Genomic DNA, 19321 nt, shown 5'->3' on the forward strand with positions numbered 1-19321 from the left:
GAAAGAGACCTTCTTCCTGTGTCCTGCCTTTTTTTTTTTTAAAGATTTATTTATTTATTATGTATACAATGTTCTGTCTGAATGTATGCATGCAGGCCAGAAGAGGGCACCAGATCTCATTACAGGTGGTTGTGAGCCACCATGTGGTTGCTGGGAATCGAACTCAGGACCTCTGGAAGAGCAGCAGGTGCTCTTAACCGCTGAGCCATCTCTCCAGCCCCGTGACCTGTCTTTTTATTGCTTTTTTGTTCTGCCTTCTCTTTGGCTCTAAACCCAACCACATGACTTCCTTGTCACTGCCTGTCTATACAGACCTCCAGGTCTCTGTGGTTCATACTGAGATTAAAGGTTCAGGTCACTGCTTGGCTGTGTCCTTGAACACACAGAGACTCTGCCTGCCATGTGACCGGTTTAAGGGCGTGTGCCACCACCGCAGGACTTCTGCTAAATGGCTTGCTCTCAGCTCTGATTCCCAGCCATGGCTGACAGAATATAAATCTTTCACAATTTGACCAAAGAATCTAGGTAATGGTCTTTACTCTTGTCCAGTGGGATTAACATTACCCTACAGCAGCTACCGAAATATGATGGATAAACTCAACAGTGAGACTCACACAAGGCAGATGGACTTGCCAGCATGGTGTGAAGGCAAGCAGGGAAAAGGAGAAGTTTTTCTCTACACCTTTTTATCTGGGGTCACCGAAAAGGGGCTCCCCATATTCAGGGTGGATCTCTGCTCTATATAACTTGTTCTTGGAAGTCCCTCATGGGCATGCCCAGTGGCTTGTCTGTTTGCTGGTTCCAGATTCAGTTAGCACTGAAATTAGACATCAACCATCAGCAGCTTCAACATGGCCAATGCTCTGATGGTGACTCATGAAGAACATGACCCTTATGCAAGCAGAGAGTCCCTCTCCTCTCAGTGAGAGCATTCCTGAAGCCATGAGAAAGAGGGTGTAGCATTATTGGCTCTTGTTTCCAGGGGTGCATGCAGTCTCTCAGATGCCTCCCAATGTACTGCTTCAAATTTTTTTATTAAAAAAAATCATTATTTCTATGTATATGGGTGTTTTGTTTGCATGCACATCTGTGCACCACATACATGCCCTATCCAAGGAGTGCAGATGCCCTGGAACTAGAGTTCCACATGATTGTTAGCCTACTGTGGATGCTGGGAATCAAATTCAGGTCCTCTGAAGAGAAGCCAAGTGCTCTCAACCACCCTTTTTCTAGCCCCAGGCCACTGCACTCCTGATGTGTGTGCTAACAAGTTTTGTCAACTTGACACACAAACTAGAGTTATGTGAAAAGAGGGAATCTCAATTGAGAAAAAGCCTCCATGAGATCCTGCTGTAAGGCATTTTCTCGTTAGTGACCAATGGGGCAGGGCCCAGTCCATTGTGGAAAGTTCCATCCCTGGGCTGGTGGCCCTGGGTCCTGTGAGAAAGCAGACTGAGCAAGCCATGAGGAGCAAGCCAGTGAGCAGCTCCTCTCAATGACCTCTGCATGGATTCCAGTCTCCAGGTTCCTGCCTTGTGTGAGTTCCTGCCCTGACTTTCTTAGATGATGAGCAGAGCTGTGGAAGTGTGAGCTGAACAAACCCTTTCCTCCCCAGCTTGCCTTTTGATCCTGGTGTTTCCTTGCAGCGATGGAAAGCCTGACGAAGACAGTGTGTCAACCCAGCCAACCATTAGATGGAGTCCCCGTTTGCTTTCTTTTCTGGGACAAACACTGTGACCAAAAGCATCTCGGAGTGGACAGGGTTTATCTGGCTTGCAGGTTACAGCCTGTCCTTGGAACTGGAGACAGAAACTGAAGCGGAGACCATGAGACATGCTCACTGACCAGCTCTCACTGGCTTCCTGGGTAAGCTGCTTTTTGTACACCCCAGTCACACCAGCCTAAGGGCGGCAGTGTTCACAGTGAGCTGGGCCATCCTGTCAATCTGTGCAGCAGCCACTGCTTAGGTCCTAGATCCCTGGCTAGGGCCAATGAGGGAATGAAGAAAGGACAGACACACAGACAATGAAGCTGGGATAAGGTGGGTTTCTCTAATGCCACTGACACCTCCACATGGAACCTGGAACCTCCACGTGAACAGGAACAGCAGAGAAGGGGTTAGCTAGTGTGGGTACGAGGCCTGTATAGGTGAGCAGTGTCAGGCTGTAAACATCCAGGAGCAAGAAGCCACAGTTGGTGATCTCTGCACACATCGATCAATAGATCACAGACACACAGTGCACACATCGATCAATAGACCACAGATACACAGTGCACACATCGATCAATAGACCACAGATACGCAGTGCACACATCGATCAATAGATCACAGACACGCAGTGCACACATCGATCAATAGATTACAGACACGCAGGCATGGGCTCCTAAGTTTCAAAACTTTGCCATCCCTCTTGAGCCAGGCTGTATTGGAATGGCCTCGTCAATGTTCCATGGGCCGTTAGTTCTTGGGGTCCTCAACCGGCCATGCCCATGTGAAAACACATTCTCCCACTCACTCACTCACTCACTCACTTCCTCTGCTCCCTACAAATCAGCCATCCAGGAAATACCCACAAACACACCCACAGGCCAATCTGATGGAGGTAATTCCTCCGATGAGGGTCGCTCTTCCCAGGTGAACACTGACAGGATTGGCCTCCACAGAAAGCAGACCCGTATTTGTAGTTGGTCCTGTGCTGTCAGCAACACCAGCCACAGAAGACACCATCTGGATTATTTTGATACTTTTAGTTTTATTATGTGTATGAGTATTTTGTACTTATGTCTGTGCACAACTGTGCAGTGCCCCTGGAGGCCAGAAGAGGGCGACAGATCCCCTGGAACTGCAGTCAGATGATTGTGAGCAGCCATGTGGGAGCTGGGAACCAAACTTGTCCTCTGTGAGAGCAGCCAGTGCTCTTAACCATTGACCCACATCTCCAGCCCCACCACCTGGTTATTTTTGAGGTAGATCATGGGGCTCATTACCTCCGACTGCAGGCACCACCTGCAAGAACGTTTCCAGAGGTTGGAGGAGGGCGGCTGCTGCACTGGTGTTTTGGAAGAGCTAAGGGGTCGCATTGGTTACGGGACTTGAATCTTAGGAACTCTTGTTAGACATCCTCCTCTCACCCGTTTGGGTTTTTATGGGGACTTTACCCACAGTGACATGTCCTAGTCAGGGTTTCTATTGCTGTGATGAAACATCATGACCAAAGAAACTTGAGGAGGAAAAGGTTTGTTCAGCTTTCATACACAGGGCTGTTCACCATCAAAGGAAGTCAGGACAGGAAGTCACACTGCACAGGAACCTGGAGGCAGGAGCTCATGCAGAGGCCATGGAGGAGTGCTCCTTACTGGCTGGCTTATCATGGTTTGTTTAGCCTGCTTTTATTTTCTACCCTGTGGTTTTTTAAGACAGGGTTTCTCTGTGTAGCTCTATGCACCACTATGCCCAGTTCTCAGCCTGCTTTCTTATAGAATCCAGGACCACCAGCCTAGGGACGGCACCAACCACAGTGGGCTAGGCCTTCCCTCATGAGTTACTAAATAAGAAAATGCTGCCAGGTTGTAGTGGCACAAGACTTTAACCCCAGCACTTGGAAGTTCGAAGTTCGAAGCCAGCCTAGTCTACAGATCAAGTTCCAAGATAGCCAGGGCTACACACAAACTGTCTCAGAAAAAATAAATAAATTTGGGGGAGGGGGGAAGGAGGGAGAGAGAGAGAGAACCCTACAGGCTTTCCTACAGCCTGATCTTCTGGAGGTGTTTTCTTGGTCAAGGCTCCCTCCTCTCAGATGACTTCGGCTTCTGTCAAGTTGACATAAACTATCTGCGGTTGACAGGAAGGGTCTAATGTAACCGAGTGGGGGACCTAGCAAGGCTTGTCTGGAGTTTTTCTAGATTTCTCTGTGAATGTCTCCTACCAGGATTGGGCCAAATCTCTTCAGAAATGGGGATCTCAAGCAGGAAAGATGGCTAAGTGGTGAGAGCACCTGATGCTCTCAGAGAGGACCCAGGTTTGATGCCCAGCTCTCAGGTCAGGTAGCTCTCATGACCACCTGTAACTCCAGTTCCACAGGACAGTGCCCTCTTCTGGCCGACATGGGTATTGCACATTTGGTGCATTTACATACATGCAGTCAAAATACACACATGCAACAATCTGAAATAAAAATAAGGAACCTAATAAACTGAAGCATTCGGCCTTATCTAAAGCATTCCAGCTTCATGTGAGCACCTGACCTTGGCAAAGCCTCTCACCTAAGTCTTGGACTGTTTTCTGCAGAGATCACCCTCCTTGACAACTCCGAGTACAGAGATGCACAGGGAGGGAGGGGTACCAAAGCTGAGGCTGCAGCAGCTGCTCCTCCTCAGCAATCCTGGGCTCTGACGTGTTTCTATGAAGACATCCATTTCCCCAGGTGACCAAGAGTCCTGCCCTTCTGAGCCACACCTGCCCACAGGGCCTCCCAGTCACAGGAAAACCAGCACAGACTCAGGGTGGGCAGGATTTCTGTACACATGTGGAGAACTCAGCCACTCAGAACTGCTTGACAGTGTCATGCCAAGGCTCTGAGGACACACAGGTGCCAGGCCTGCTAGAGAAGACAGTCCCTCAGACAACACAATGCAGCATAGGAAAAAGGTCATTCTGGGAGCGTGTGGGAAGCAGAACTCAGTATTTGAGACAGGTTAGTGTGAACCTTCCAGTCAGGTGGACCTGGGTGTGAACACCCCTCGGAATGCCTGTGAGGACTGAGGCGGGCTGCACACCAGCATTCTAAAGCAACTCAACTGCCAGGATCTGAAATCTCAAACCAGCAACACAGGTTCCAGCCTCTGCCAGGCCAGAACGGTCAGGGCCATGGGCAGGTGCCTCATCCAGGCCTGGCCCTGAAGACACTATGTTGCTCACTCTGGCCTGTCACACTCTCACCCAACACCTCCTGCCCCTGCCCCTCCGGGGATCCAGGGACATAACCAAGAACCTCAGGATAAACATGAACAGGTACAGATCCATGTCTGAGGTAAGAAACTTCACACATGACCTTCTGAACTCAGATCAAACAGGAAAAAAGAACACAGCCTTCAGCCCTGCCCTGGGTGATGCTGTGTCCTTTCATCTCCCCCACCCAGGGACCCAGGCTCTGCACAGCTGAGCTGCCCCCCCCCCGGGGGGGGGGGTGAATGCCACAGCTGCACCAGGCCCTGCTTAGAAGTGCAGGACGCCTGGGAGGCACAGGCCCTGGTGCTGGAAACCCAGCAGCTGAGGGAGCAGATGAGATGCCGAGTCGAGGACCATGTTCTCTCTACATTCCGACTCCAGGCACAGTGTCCCCCAGTCACCTCCCACAGCCACTTCAGGACGGGAGTGACACCAGGAAGGGAAATCAGAAGGGAAGCCCACTGGGGAGCCCCAGCCCCTTGGGTTTGGACCATCCTCACTTCGACCTGCCCCACAACAGGGCTCACGATCAAGCCCTGAGCAGTAACCAACGGAGCACTAAACACACCACAGACACAGTTGTTTCATTCTTCGTTTTGTTAAAAAAACAAACAAACAACTCTGATAAATCAGGAAGAGGTTTAGGAGTGGTGATGCCGCAGAGGGAAGCGTAGACAGGATAGGATGAGGGCTGGCGGGGGCGGGGCCAGTGGTGTCTCCACCCTGATCCCTGGTGTCCTCTTCTGACTGGACAGACAGACTGCCACAGTCCAGAGTGGGTGATTCCTCTACCGCGTCTGTTCAACTGAAGAAAAACAGCAGCAGTCACAACAAGACACAAAAGGGAAATATACCCCATGCATGCATGCACGCTCTCACTCACTCACGCAGGTTCAGAGGATCCACTTGGAGTGGAGAGAAGAGAAACCCTGATCAAGACAGACCCACACAAAGGTCCACACAGCAGCATGAAAACTCCAGAGGGGCTGCAGCAGCCACTCAGCACCGGAGGCCACTCCCCAGAGAAGGTTTACATGGGACACTAACTGCTGTGGAGCAATCCTCTTCTACACTATGACTATGCATTACTCTCACTGTTAGCTGGGCAGGAAGTTAGGTGGGAAAGCCAAGCTGAGATTGATGGGAAGAGGAAGGCTGAGTCAGGAGTCGCCAGCCAGATGCAGAGGAAGCAAGATGAGAATGCTTCACTGAGAAAAGGTACCAAGTCATGTGGCTAAACACAAATAAGAATTATGGGTTAGCTGGGCAGTGGTGGCGCACACCTTTAATCCCAGCACTCGGGAGGCAGAGCTGGGTGGATCTCTGTGAGTTCGAGGCCAGCCTGCTCTACAGAGCAAGATCCAGGACAGGCACCAAAACTGCACAGAGAACCCATCTCGAAAAAACCAAAAATAAAAAAAGAATTATGGGTTAATTTAAGTGTAAGAGCTAGTTAGTAATTTCCCTGAGCTACCGGCCAAACATTTATAATTCATATTTAGCTTCTGGGTTGGTTAATTAGGAACAAGCTGGCATGAGAAAAATATCCGTTTACACTAACATGCAAAGAGGAAGTGGAATTTAGCAAAGATGCCTCAGTGAGTAAAGGTGCCTGACAGCCTGAGTTCACCCCGGAGAATCCACAGGGCAGAGGACAGGCAGCCTCAAGTTGTCCTCTGATCTCTACCTGTGTTGTGCATGTGCGCACATGGACGGACGGACGGACGGACACGGACACACACACACACACACACACACACACACACGCTGTTAAAAGTTAAAAACCGCGCATAGCTACCCAGAGAAACCCTGTCTCGAAAAACCAAAAAAAAAAAGTTAAAAAACCAAACCAAAGGGAAGAAGAGGCAGCAGGGTGAAGGTGTGCTCACTGTAGGAGGAGATGTCGATCTCATCAGGCAGCTCACTGATGTTAACCTCAAAGCGGTCCTGCACATCATTGAGGATCTTAGCATCATTCTCATCCGACACAAATGTGATGGCCAAGCCCTTGGTTCCAAACCGGCCTGCTCTGGCCACCTGGGAGGAGACAAGGGGAAGATCACAAGCCTCAAGGAGACCGACAGCAGAGGAAGGAGCACACAACATACACACAGGAAGTGGGGTGAGGGCGGGCAGCTTACCCGGTGCAGGTAGGTGTCTGAGTCCTCTGGCATGTCATAGTTGAAGGCGATGTTTACACGCTCAATGTCCATGCCTCGGCCAAACAGGTTGGTAGCCACAAGAATCCGCCTCTGGAAATCCTTGAACTGCTGATACCGAGACAGCCTTTGTGAGGAAGGAGAGGAAAAGATTGAGATCCCTTCTCACCACACCTTTTCCTCCCCAGGACACAAAGCCCTCGTCTCCAATCACCTCTCCTCCTGGGGCATCCCACGGTGGATAGCAATGGCTGGGAAGTTCTGCTCCACTAGAAGCTGGGCCAGGGCGATGCACCTCTGCACGGACTTCACAAAGATCACCACCTGGGGAGCATGAGCGTGACGTGATGTATGTACAAGTTTCCCAGAACCTCACTTTTTTGTTTTTAAAGTTTGTGTGGGTGTTTTGCCTGCAATGTGTGCCTGTGCACACGCATGCCCAGGGCCTGGAGAGCCAGGACACTGGACCCTCTTCCCTGCCGACTGCACTCACATGACTGGGAGCTGACATGTGAGAACTGAACTTGGGAACCCTGGAAGAACAAATGTGCTCTTCACCTCTGAGCCACTTCTCCAGCCCCAGGAATCTCACTGTTGAAATGTTTACATGTATGTATCTGTGTGTTTGTGTGAATATATACAGGTGTGTCCAGGTCCCCTCAAGGCCACAAGTGTGCTGCATCCCCTGGAGTGAGTGCGAATCCTCTCAAAGAGCAGGAAGTTTGTCTTGAGACAAGGTTTCTCTAGGTAGCCCTAGTTGTCCTTAAACAGATTATATAGCCTAGGCTAGGACCAACCTTGAACTCACCAAGATCCCCATCTCTGACTACCCAATGCTTGGGATTCAGGAGCTGTGCCAGCCCACCTGGCAGCTTTTTTCCCCTTATCTTTAGTTTCTCTGTATATCCTCTGGTTGTCCTGGAACTCCACTCTATAGACCAGGTTGGCTTTGATCTCAAGAGACTTGCCTGCCTCTGCCTCCCAAGAGCTGAGATTAAATGGGAATGCCAACACCACCCAGCAGAATTTCTAAAAGAATTCCTCAGTCCCTTATTCCATCTCAAAACTCCCTTCATAAATGTTCTTTTCTGCTCTTGAACCCAACTGCCTGGTATCTGAGCTGCCATGGACATAAACCAACACACACAAGGGTGAGGCATCCTCAGGAAAATGCTAAGAATCGAACTACAGTCTAGAAAAGCAGGTGATCCTCTTCAAACACAAGAGCCCACAGTGGCTCTGCAGCCAGCTTAGCACAGGCTGACACTGCTACTCTTAGGTGAGCACAGGAGACCACAGCAGAGCCTCCACCTCAGTACCCATCCCAAGGCTCTTCTCCACTTACTGAGTCATCAAGTTCTCTGCCTCAGATCTCTCACCCAGCCACTCCATCTTCCCACTGCAGACCTGCTCCTCCCTCTCACCTCTTCACATATTTGGCTCCTTCAATCACAGGCTACTTCTACACAGGCTCGGCCACAGCTGGAGCTGTCCAGTGCTCACGCCCACAAGGACCCTCAATACTGACCTGGTTGAACTCGAGGACATCGAGAAGGTCAAAGAGCTTCCGGTTCTTCTCGTTGTCCTTCAGTTTCACGTAGTATTGCTGCAACCCGTGCAGCGTCAACTTGGTCTCGTCATCCACGAAGATCTCCATAGGCTGAGGGAAGGAGGGGTGGGGCAGGAGGAGGGCAGAGTGGGGGGGTTAAACCTGGGGGGGTGGAGGACGCTGATCTCCAGTTCACCCCGTGGACCGATGGGGAGGAGAGAGAAGACTGAAAACCCCTCCCCATCACACTCTGTACTGAGGTCCCTTTCCAGTTAGATCCGGTAGCATCTCATCAGCTGCATTTTAAAGCCTGAGAATGGTCAGAGGAGAAGGAACTCTGCACAGAGCAGGGACGCTCCCCGTTGCAAGGTGCCAGTGTCAGGTGAGGTGGTGGGGGAAGACAACAGGGGAGATGGTGCTCAGGGAGAGCGTGGCCAGAGCACACGGGAGAGGCAGTGGCCATGGGGCCTGGGCACGGCCACCAGAACAGGACAGGACGACCGCCCCACTCAGCTGTTCTCTCAATGCACCTCAGCAATGTCCTCAGGACCACACAGTTGCACTGGACATAGTCAAAAAGCCATTCAAACCCGGGGTTAGTGGCACACTGTTACCCCAGCTCTCGGTGGCTGAGGTAAAGTCTTTTAAAAATGTCATTGAAGAGCAGAGGTGAGGGACACCCTGCACTCAAACCACTAGGACCAGCTTTAGAAGAGACTCCTCTCTAAAGTGCATGTTCAGGGTGAGGGATCAACACATGGTCCTAGACAACAGGAAGTGCAGCTCTTTCTCACAACTTCCTCAGCTAGTGCGGGCCACCTTCCGGAGTTAACTCAATCAGCACATTTTTGCCTTTTTCTGACTTTCTCTCTCTTCTGGTACCAAGCAAAGATACTAAGCAGTTAGTCCTGACCCTCTGGGCTTCCCTTTCTCTGGAGCCTCACCCCTGCAGACGCCTGCAGATCTCCATCACGGAGCTTCCGGGACTCTCACTAAAAAGGGCATGGCTTCTTCTCTCTTCCTCTTCCCCAGCTCCCTCCTCCCAGCAGCTGTGAGATTTACAGCTTCCCTGCCCTGTTGCTTTTCTCCGAAAAATCTAATACAATGATCTTTTACTATCAAAGGTGAAAAGGGCAATAGAAAGGAATTGACCTTGTGTTTTACAAAAAAATCAATAACAAAATATATACCCAGCCCTAACCCTTGAAGGGGAGGAAGGAACATAAACACGGAAACAGACACCAGTTAACTGCAGGCAGGACTCCCCACTCTCCATACTGTCTTGAGAGACAGTTCACACAGAGCCAGGGATGAGGAGGGGTGCCACAGAAGCCTCTTCCAGAAAGCAGGCTGGCAAGGCAGCTCCCCAAATAAGTCTCACAGCCTCCTCCTAATTCTTCCCCAAGCCCAGCCCAAGAGAAAGCCATCTTCTCAAGGGATGGAGCAGGTCAGGGAGGGAGGGACCCCACTGCTCAGTCTCGGCACTGACACCCATGCACATCTCAGTGCAGCTTCCCACAGGACTTTTCCCATCACCCTCTTTAAAAAAAAAAAGAGAAAAAAATCCACCACCCCACTCAGGACAGCCCTCCCACAAGAACGGGGAAAATGGGGTACAGCACATTAGGTTCAGGAAAAAACCGGGAACAGAAAAAGAGGCTGGTTTGGTCCTCAGCATCCTGGTCAGGCTCCCCGTGGCCTCCGCTGCTGCCATCCACCGCTCGTAGTCTGTATTCTCCCGCCGTGCCTCGGTGCTTCTCTGCTGCCAGCTCACATCAACCAAGGCTCCGATGGGCGCAAGGAGGTATGGGCAGGAAGGAGGAGGGGACGGGGTCGAGGTGCCAAAGGCCCCCGCCCCTGGAGGTTGGGAGGGCAGATGCATGGTGCTGTTTGTTTGCTCTTCTTCTGGACAGGCCCTGCCACCTGACTGACTGTCCTTCTCCTGCGCTCCTGCCACTGACATGTGTGAGTTTCGGTGAGCAGAGGCTCCAGCTCAACGCTCCACGCCACCTGGAGAGTGTGTGGCTGTGCGGGTGTGTAGGAGACGATGGGCGGGTGATAGGGCACAAAATCTTGCCCTACCCCCGACAGGGAGAAGAGGTTCAAAAATGTGTGATTTTAAAATGTCAAGTACTACCCGCTCTCACGATAACCCGACCAAGTCTTCCGGAGTTTCCCTGGCGCGCTGACCCTATCGCTAACTGTCTCTGCCTCTGCGGTTCTCTTCAAGGAGTCCTCACTCCCAGGTGGACACAAGCTCCTTTCTTGGTGCTTGAAGGACAAGGGAGTCTGGAGGAAGAGGGCGAGGAGGGGGAGGAGGCATCGGGCGGGGAGTGGAAGGAGAGAAGGTAGAAGGGTATTTACATCTTGCATGAACTTGCGGCAGACTGGCCGGATCTCTTTGCTCAAGGTAGCACTGAACATCATGACCTGCTTCTCATGGGGGGTCATGCGAAAAATTTCCTGGACATCCCGACGCATGTCTGCAGGAAAAGAATCAGCAGAAGAGAATGAGTCTGTGATGTAAGTGCAGTGAGGCCACAGGCAATGAAAATCCAGAGGAAGTCACTCTAGAAACCTGGTCTCCACTCTCCATTATCTCCAAGAACAAGCCAGGCTTGGTGGCACATGCCTGTGATCCCGGCACTTAGGAGGTGGAGGCAGGAGGATCAGGAGCTATGTACTGAGTTTTGAGATCAGCCTAGGCTACTGAGATTGCTTTAAAAAAAAAAAATTAACAACATGAAAAAAGCCGATGCATTTAGAAAGGTACTTGGAGTCAGGCTCCATTCCTTTTTTTTTTGGCCAAGAAATGTAACTGAACCTAAAATCCAAATTTATAAATTGGAGACAAAATCCACCAGAGGCTCAGGAACAGCAGCCCTTAAACAGAGTATGAGGCTGGAGAGAGGCCCAGCCTTTAAGAGCCCTTGCTGCTACTCCAGAAGACCTGGGTTAGGTTCCCAGCTTCCACAACTGCCTGTAACTTAGAGCTCCAGGGAAATCCAGTGCCGCTGTTCTCTATGGGAACACACACACCATTAAAAATAAAAACTTAGAGCCTGCTTCAGAAGCACATACACTAAAATTGGAACTATACAAAGATTAGCACGGCCCCTGCACAAGGATGACACAAAAATTCGTGAAGCATTCCATATAAAAAACAAATAAGCTTAAATCTTCAATACAACTTCTTTTGCCGGGTGTGGTGGTGCACCTCTAATCCCAGCACTCAGGAAGTGGCAGTAAGCTGATCTCTAAGTTGCCAGCCTGGTCCACACAGCAAGTTCCAGGCTAGCTAGAGCTACAGTGAAAAAACAGGACGCTGAAGGCTTCCACCAGCTCTTCTCCCTACGCCAGTCTACAAAGCACTTACTCTGGACATCAGTCCACTCTGTTCCTTCACCTTCAACTCTAGTCTTACACCCCTGTTTGGCCAGGCAAATATGGCCCATCTAATGCCCACCATTATTGTCTGCCATCTTGGACAGCCAAAGGCCATTTGGAAAGACCTCTCTGGGCCTACACTCACAACTAGCCAAAACCAAATTCTTTTTCTGTTTTACTTTTTTTTTTTTTTACATTTTGTTTTAAAGATAGGGTCTTACTATGTAGCCCTTGGCTGGCCTGTAATTCATAAAGATCCACCTAGATTAAAGGCATGCAAGTTTTTTTGGTTTGGTTTTGATTTTTGGAAACAGAGTTTCAGTGTGTAGTCCTAGCTGTCCTTGAACTTGCTCTGTAGACCAGGCTGGCCTCCAACTTAGAGATCCACAGCCTTAGCCTTGTGCTGGGGCTGAAAGTGTGCACCACCACCACCACCACCACCGAGCACGAGGTCATTCTAATTTATGTCACCTATGTGGGTGTTGCCTGCATGTTACATCTATGTGCTCACAGAAGGCACAAGAGGGCTTTGTGTCCCCTGGAACTGGCGGTGTGTATGGTTACACACTGCCATGTGGAACGTGTTGGATGGAAGCCAGGTTCTCTTAACCACTGAGCCCTCTCTCCAGTTCTTACCCCATGAAAATCTTATAATGTATGGGTGCTTTGCCTGCATTTTTGGTCTGTGCTCCACTTTTACATGGTGTCCACGGAGACCAAGAGCAGGAGATCTTCTTGAATTACTACACTGTTACGAGGTGGCACGCAGGTGCTGAGATCAAACCCAGGTCCTCTGAAGGAGCAGCAGCCAGTTAACTGATGAACCATTTCTTTAGCACTGCCCAGCAGAATTCTTAACGTTTTCTTTTAACCCCACTTGGCACACTACAACACCAGAACACATGACCTGTGAACACTCACCAGATGAATTCCAGAATTTAACTCTAGAAACCTGCTCATTTATAAATTCCAATCACACATGCTAAACTGCAGCGGTTCTCAGCCTGTGGGCTGAGACCCCTTGGCGGGGAGTGTCAACCACCTTTTACAAGGACCCCATATCAGATATTCACAGTACGATTCATTAACAGTAGCAAAATTACAGTTATAAAGTAGCAACAAAAATGTTATGGTTGGGGGTCACCACGACATGAAGAACTGTATTAAAGGGCCGCAGCATTAGGAAGGCTGAGAACCACTTCTATACTGGGACGGAGGGACAGGCACAACAGGCCAGCATGCACAAGGCCCGGGGTTCAATGCCCAGCACCAGGGGAAGAAAGGAAATGCAGAGCCATCAGTCATGGGTGATAGATCAGAGTCGTCCTTGCACACAAGTGCTCCTGTGTCAGACAGCATCATCTGGCTCCAAGGGTGCTCCCCTAACCACCTCAGCCCAGACCCGAGCCTGGCCACTCACCGAGCTGTTCAAGCATCTTGTCACATTCGTCCAAGATAAAGTGTTTAATGTGCTTGAGGTTCAGGCTCTTATTTCGAGCCAGGGCTAGAATTCGGCCAGGGGTCCCCACGACAATGTGCGGGCAGTTCTTCTTCAGCACCTCTTCATCCTTCTTGATAGACAGACCACCAAAAAACACTGCCACCTGTCGGCCAATGGAAAGAAGTCTCTCAAGAAAGGAAAAGGCTCCCGTCTCCCCAGCCCACTGTCTTCCTTTCCTTCTTCTGAGATCAGGTCTCGCCATGTAGCCCAGGCTGCCCTCTACCTCACTGTGGGTCAGCCTGTCTCTGCTGCCCACATGCTGTCCGATGTTTCCCTCTTAGCTGACTGTAAACCAGTTAGCTTTCAGACCTGCAATGGCTCGTGAGCCTCCAAACATCCAGGTAAGAAACAAAGGGACCTGCTCAGCACTGCAGGGCCAACCGGGGCGGGCCTTAAGATTAGAGTTCAGTCCCTCTGCCCGACCCAAACACCTTTTTTTTTTTGAGACAGGAACTCTCCATAGCCCTGGCTGACCTACATAGTAAGGGACACGTGACTCTAAAGCCATGGCTTCCTTAGAAGAATGAAGACAGCAAGATAAGTGTGAGGTCGGTCGGGGTCTCAGTCGGTCGGGGGTCTCTCTCTCTCTCTCTCGCGCTCTCTCTCTCTCTCTCACACACACACACACACACACACACACACACACACACACACACACACACACAAATACTAAGCTTTCCTAACTCAACTGACATTGAGACAGAGTCTGCGTGGCGGCTTTGGCTGACCTGGAGAGCCTGCCTGCATCTGCCTCCTGGGTCTCACCTTGTGTAAACCACTAGGTGAATGCTGGGATCTGAGCTTTAATACTACATCAAGTAACAGTTTCAAGGGGAAAGGAACAATCTGGAAGCACACTGTCACATGCTTATTCTTTTTTTAAGATTTATTTATGTACACAGTGTTCTGCCTGTACATATGACTGCACACCAGAAGAGGGCACCAGATCTCATTACAAATGGTTGTGAGCCACCATGTGGTTGCTGGGAATTGAACTCAGGACCTCTGGAAGAACTCAGTGCTCTAACCTCTGAGCCATCTCTCCAACCCTATCCAATGCTTATTCTACGGTAACCTCTTCCCATTCTCACTCCAAAACCACTAATAGTTAACAAGGTTTGTGGCAAACAGGAGCATTCCTGCCCAAAATGTTTTACCTTGTATCTACTAAGCTTTCAAATGTTAAGTTTTGGTTGCAAAAACTACCGAGGAAAGAGAAGCTAAACCTAAGAGACCAGACAGGTCCCAGGAGGACACTTTGTTGCAGAACAAAGGAAAAGGGCAGACAATTCTGATTTTATAACTAGGTGACTGACTGGGGGGAGGGGAGAAGGGCCATAGGGTACTCAGCCTAACTGGCTGGAACTACAGGCTCACACACCATACCCAACCTCACCCCCACCATCACCCAAGACCAAAACCATGTGCCCAGCCTCCTCGTATTTGATCACAACCCTAAGAGCATTCTGGATGGAGCATGGAGGCCCATGTCTTTTATGCCAGCATTCAGAAGACAGAAGCATGTAGATTGCTGAGTTCAAGGCCAGCTTGGTCCACAAAAGTTCCAGGGCAGCCATGGGTACAGAGAAACCCTGTCTCAAAAAACTAAATAGAGCCGGGCGGTGGTGGTGCACGCCTTTAGTCCCAGCACTCGGGAGGCAGAGGCAGGCGGATCTCTGTGAGTTCGAGGCCAGTCTGGGCTACCAAGTGAGTTCCAGGAAAGGCGCAAAGCTTCACAGAGAAACCCTATCTCGAAAAACAAAACAAAACAAAACCAAAACAAAAAAAAAAAAAAACCTAAATAGAGTAATGGGGAATGAAGGAAAAATAAAAATTAAAAAAAGTTTGGGTGGTGGTGACGCACACCTTTAATGCCAGCACTGGGAGGCAGAGGCAGGTGAATCTCTGAGTTCGAGGCCAGCCTGGTCTAGAGTGAGTTCCAGGACAGCCGGGGCTACACAGAGAAACCCTGTTTAAATAAATAAAATCTATCATGTTGTGTACCTGATGTGTGGGGTTTGGGGGAAGTGCATGTGAGGGCCGCAGGGGGCCTGTGAACCTGGCTCCTCCTCCCACCTTACACAGTCTGAGGGTCAAGGTCATCAGGCTCGTGCGGCCATTTCTCTGGCCCCCACTTTGGCTTTTAAGAAACTGCGTTCAGTTTAGGGTTCTGCCTCAGCATGACTAGTTTGAAACATGACAGGCTCCAAAGCTACAGAGAACCCTGTCTTGAAAAAAACAAATACATTGTGTGTGGGGGGGGTGGTACCCCGTAACCCCGATTGAGCAGCAGCAGAGGGCAAGCTCTGTCCATGGTGAGATCCTTTCTTATCAAACAACACTACTGTCTGTAAAAACTGTGAACGCGACTGTTGTCCCCACCCTAACCAGAACCGACCTCTCCACATCACCTCTCCACCTCCCGTCACAGGGCCATGTAGAACCAAGTACTTTCGTCACAGCAGGCCACACACACCGAAGCACAGAAACTCATCATCTCCAAGTTCCCAAACAGTGCCAAGCCCCTGGGCAAGGGCCGACACCATGTTACACGGTACAAGACACCGGCCACCTGTTACGGCCTTCCGACACCTTAAGGCCACACCAGAGCTGTTTAGAGCTTCTGCTCCCTCTTGCCACGTCCACTCCCCAACTCAAGCAATCCACCAAGCAGTGCTGAGAACAGAGCACTCGGGGACGGGAACGAGTGCTCCCGCCAAGCCGGATGGCAAAGGCCTGTCCCAACTACTCAGGAAGCTGTGGCAGGCGGCGCAAGTTCAAGGCCTACCCGGGTCATTTGATAAGAGTCAATCTTAGGGGGTAGCTCAGTAGCAGACTGTTCACTTAGCAGCTCAGGGCTCTGGAATCAGATTTACAATTCCACAAAAAATAAACAACGAAAGCGTTCTGTGGCAGCATCACCTAAAGCCTCACTGTGAACTCTCAGGACACTACCCACAAGGGCAGCTACAGAAGAGCCTGCCGTATACTCAAGGCTCCATGCAGCCTACAGGAACTCGTCAGGTACCGCAGCGCCTCCTACAGTCACCAATGCCTCAGGGCAGTCAGCTGTTGCCCACACCTTCCCTGGCCCTTACCTTGACATTGGGCATGTACTTGGAGAAGCGCTCATATTCCTTGCTGATCTGAAAAGCCAGCTCCCTAGTGTGGCACATCACCAGCACAGACACCTTCGAGAGAGCAAATGGAGACACACAATGAACTCAGTCCTCAGTCACGCTCTCTCCAGAGTGACTGTCACAAAAGCATCTGGCAAACTGGGTGACACCAATTCTGAGATTTAAACCATGAAGCCCATGCTGCTACAGGGCATCCCCCGATATGCTCGGGGAGACCAGCTCTGAAAGCATCACGCAGCCTTCCAGTGCGCCGACCTCAAAGCCCTCCGGGCTCTGCCCCAACATACCTGCCCAGTGATTGGCTCCAGCTGCTGCAGTGTGGCCAAGACGAACACGGCCGTCTTCCCCATGCCTGACTTGGCCTGGCACAGGACGTCCATCCCCAGAATGGCCTGCGGGATGCATTCATGCTGGACTAGAAGGAAAATGGGGAGAGAGACTTTTTGCACCATGCCAAACCCTTTTCTTCCCAGTTGATATTCCAGATTCTAACTGGTCCCTGTCACCCTTCAGACGGACCCGCCCTATCCCTCTGTCCCGAGTCACATTTACACCCAAATCAAGCTGTTAACTCTGTCTTAGCCTCAGGCCTCCTCGATGCACTAAAACCCTCTTGCACCTACCAACAGCCCACCTTCAATGCTCCTGGCTGTCTTTCTCTTCCTCACCCCGTGTGCCTACCACAGGCCATTCCTCCTACATAGGCTGCTTTTGGGTCACGACACCGTGCAAGCTTGGACAAAATGAAGGACTTGGCACCTTTAAACCGATCATTAAGGTTTTCAGAGACCATAGTTGGCCTGGCCCGAACGTGGGAACTAAAGATCCAGCCAGGCCCTCTCTGAAAGTCCAAACAGCCAGAAAGATGAAGACCAGGCAAACAGAAAAGCCAGGCACAGAACAAATGGCAGTCCCGTCTGACCAAAGCCAACATCTGGTTAGCCAGTGCTAACATCTGGGTACATTCTCATCACCTGGCCTATCCTAAATATAAATTCCATCCTTTCCATGCTTAACTGAGGCCTCTACGCCCAACAATAAAATGTACCCTCGGATGGATGCTCAAAGCCACAGTCAACGATGGCCCGGAGCAGCTCTGGCTTGAGCAGGAAGTCTCGGAAGCCGGAGCTGTGGATGGAGACGTAGGAGCCCTTGACATCTTTCTTGGCAGGAGCTTCGGTCCCATCTGCCCCTGCTGCTGTCTCCACTTCATCGTCTTCATAGTCCAAGAGCTCGTTGTCCACATCATTCTCTGCCATAATTGGGCCGGCGGGGGGAGAAGGGAGGTCTTTGGGTAAGTGGTCCCAGAGCAGGTGAGAAAGCAGGGGGAACGAGGGGGGTGAGGAACAGCAAGGGGAAGGACACTAGTTTTCCGACAGAAGAGCTGGGAGAGAGACAACAACAAAAAAAACAGAAGAACTCATCAGTCAGGAACAGACCCGCCACTTCTTGTCCACCCCCACTTTCCCTGAACTACAAACCCTTGCCCTGAGAGAAAAGTAACGATGAGATACACAACACACAAATGAACACCAAAAGGGAAAACCGGAGCGTGGTCTCAGGTTCCCAGCTCTAGGACCACACTCTGACCGGAAGAGCAGCAACTCAAGGGCCAGAGGAGACCTCGGAGGCCGGGCTCTCCCGAACGCGGGGTGCACCCCCGCCATCAGCCATCAGTCAAGGGTGATAGATAAAGGTCAGCACCGCGCGCGCAGCGCTCACTTCCCATCGCAAACATCATGTGGCTGCTTCGGGGTCACCTGTCCGGGAGCCCCTGGGAGCCCAGCGCTGGGGAAGCAGGGGCGGGAGGGCGGGCCGGCCTGCAGCGAGTGACCCACAGGAGGCGCAGGGGTATGCATGGCTCCATGCGGCCCCCCCAAAAGACACAAAAACCTGGGGTGTGCCCAGTGAAATGGTGGTGCGCGCTTGGCACGGCCGAGGGCCGTGAGCGTCGGCCTAGCGCTTTTGAAAGTCACGGTGAGGAGCGGGGTCACCGCGGAGAAGCGCGCAACCCACCCGGGCCTGCGGACGTGCGGAGGGGGCCCGGGTGAGACACCGTCCCGAGCAACACGCGACGCCCCGGGCCGCGCGCGCACCAGGGCGACCCTCGGGGGCGCTCCAAACCGGGGTGGACGAGCAGGGGTCAGGGAGGCCAACGCGGCCCGCGGCGGGCCGGGGAAGGGGCCTGGAGGGCAGCGGGCGGCCCCGCCCTCCGCGCAGCGCCGCCCGCCTGCGGCCGCCGCGGCCTCGGGCGGAAAATAGGCCCCCGGGACACGGGGACACAATGGCGGCCGCGGCCACCATCTTGGATCGCCGCCCCTTGTCTCCCCGTCCCCCGCCGGGCTGCGCTCGCAGGGACGGGGTGGGCGAGAACAGCGGGGCTGGGTGCCCGACGGCGCGCCCGCGGCCGCACCTCCGCCCGGGCCAGGGGTACCGGGGGCGCGTGCGGCGGGGCGCGGCGCCGGGGCGGCGGATGGCGGCGGATGGCGCGCCAGGCCGAGGCTTACCGAAGCACTGCGAGCGTGTATGGCGGCGGCGACAGGGGCGGAGGCGGGAACCTGCCTTCACTTCCGGTTCCAGGCTCCTCTTTCCCTCCCCCTCCCCGGCCTCCCGCCTTCCCGGCGGCCAGGGCGCAGG

The 19321-nt window shown here is 51.9% G+C and overlaps 1 protein-coding gene, 2 non-coding genes and 1 pseudogene across 3 annotated transcripts; 1 reads left to right on the plus strand and 3 right to left on the minus strand.

Moving 5' to 3' along the window:
• Positions 1-5527: 5527 nt before the first annotated feature.
• Ddx39b (DExD-box helicase 39B) lies at positions 5528-19311 on the minus strand. Its single transcript, XM_076558189.1, has 11 exons — positions 19192-19311; positions 17733-18068; positions 16972-17099; positions 16643-16735; positions 13464-13647; positions 11021-11139; positions 8636-8767; positions 7322-7431; positions 7090-7234; positions 6838-6985; positions 5528-5753 (listed from the first exon to the last, which is right to left on the minus strand). The coding sequence occupies exons 2-11, from the start codon at positions 17941-17943 to the stop codon at positions 5737-5739; spliced, it is 1287 nt and encodes a 428-aa protein (XP_076414304.1). The 5' UTR covers positions 17944-18068; positions 19192-19311; the 3' UTR covers positions 5528-5736.
• On the plus strand, positions 11719-11818 carry LOC121824918 (U6 spliceosomal RNA; annotated as a pseudogene).
• Positions 13336-13410, minus strand: LOC121824939 (small nucleolar RNA SNORD83). Its single transcript, XR_006066933.1, has one exon. It is a non-coding gene; the product is annotated as a small nucleolar RNA SNORD83 (small nucleolar RNA).
• Positions 18353-18430, minus strand: LOC121824938 (small nucleolar RNA SNORD83). Its single transcript, XR_006066932.1, has one exon. It is a non-coding gene; the product is annotated as a small nucleolar RNA SNORD83 (small nucleolar RNA).
• Positions 19312-19321: the final 10 nt, after the last annotated feature.

This window comes from Peromyscus maniculatus, chromosome 21 (assembly GCF_049852395.1).
Source record: "Peromyscus maniculatus bairdii isolate BWxNUB_F1_BW_parent chromosome 21, HU_Pman_BW_mat_3.1, whole genome shotgun sequence".
NCBI classification, from domain to species: Eukaryota; Metazoa; Chordata; class Mammalia; order Rodentia; family Cricetidae; genus Peromyscus; species Peromyscus maniculatus.

Bases quoted from the DNA above. Each gene is read 5' to 3' on its own strand.
- Ddx39b (XM_076558189.1), bottom strand. From the start codon at position 17,943: ATGGCAGAGAATGATGTGGACAACGAGCTCTTGGACTATGAAGACGAT. The intron at 16,736-16,971 runs GTATGTTGGGGC...GCTCTCTCGAAG, and splicing joins TGGAGCCAATCACTGGGCAG to GTGTCTGTGCTGGTGATGTG. The intron at 6,986-7,089 runs GTAAGCTGCCCG...GTCTCCTCCCAG, and splicing joins CAGACACCTACCTGCACCGG to GTGGCCAGAGCAGGCCGGTT.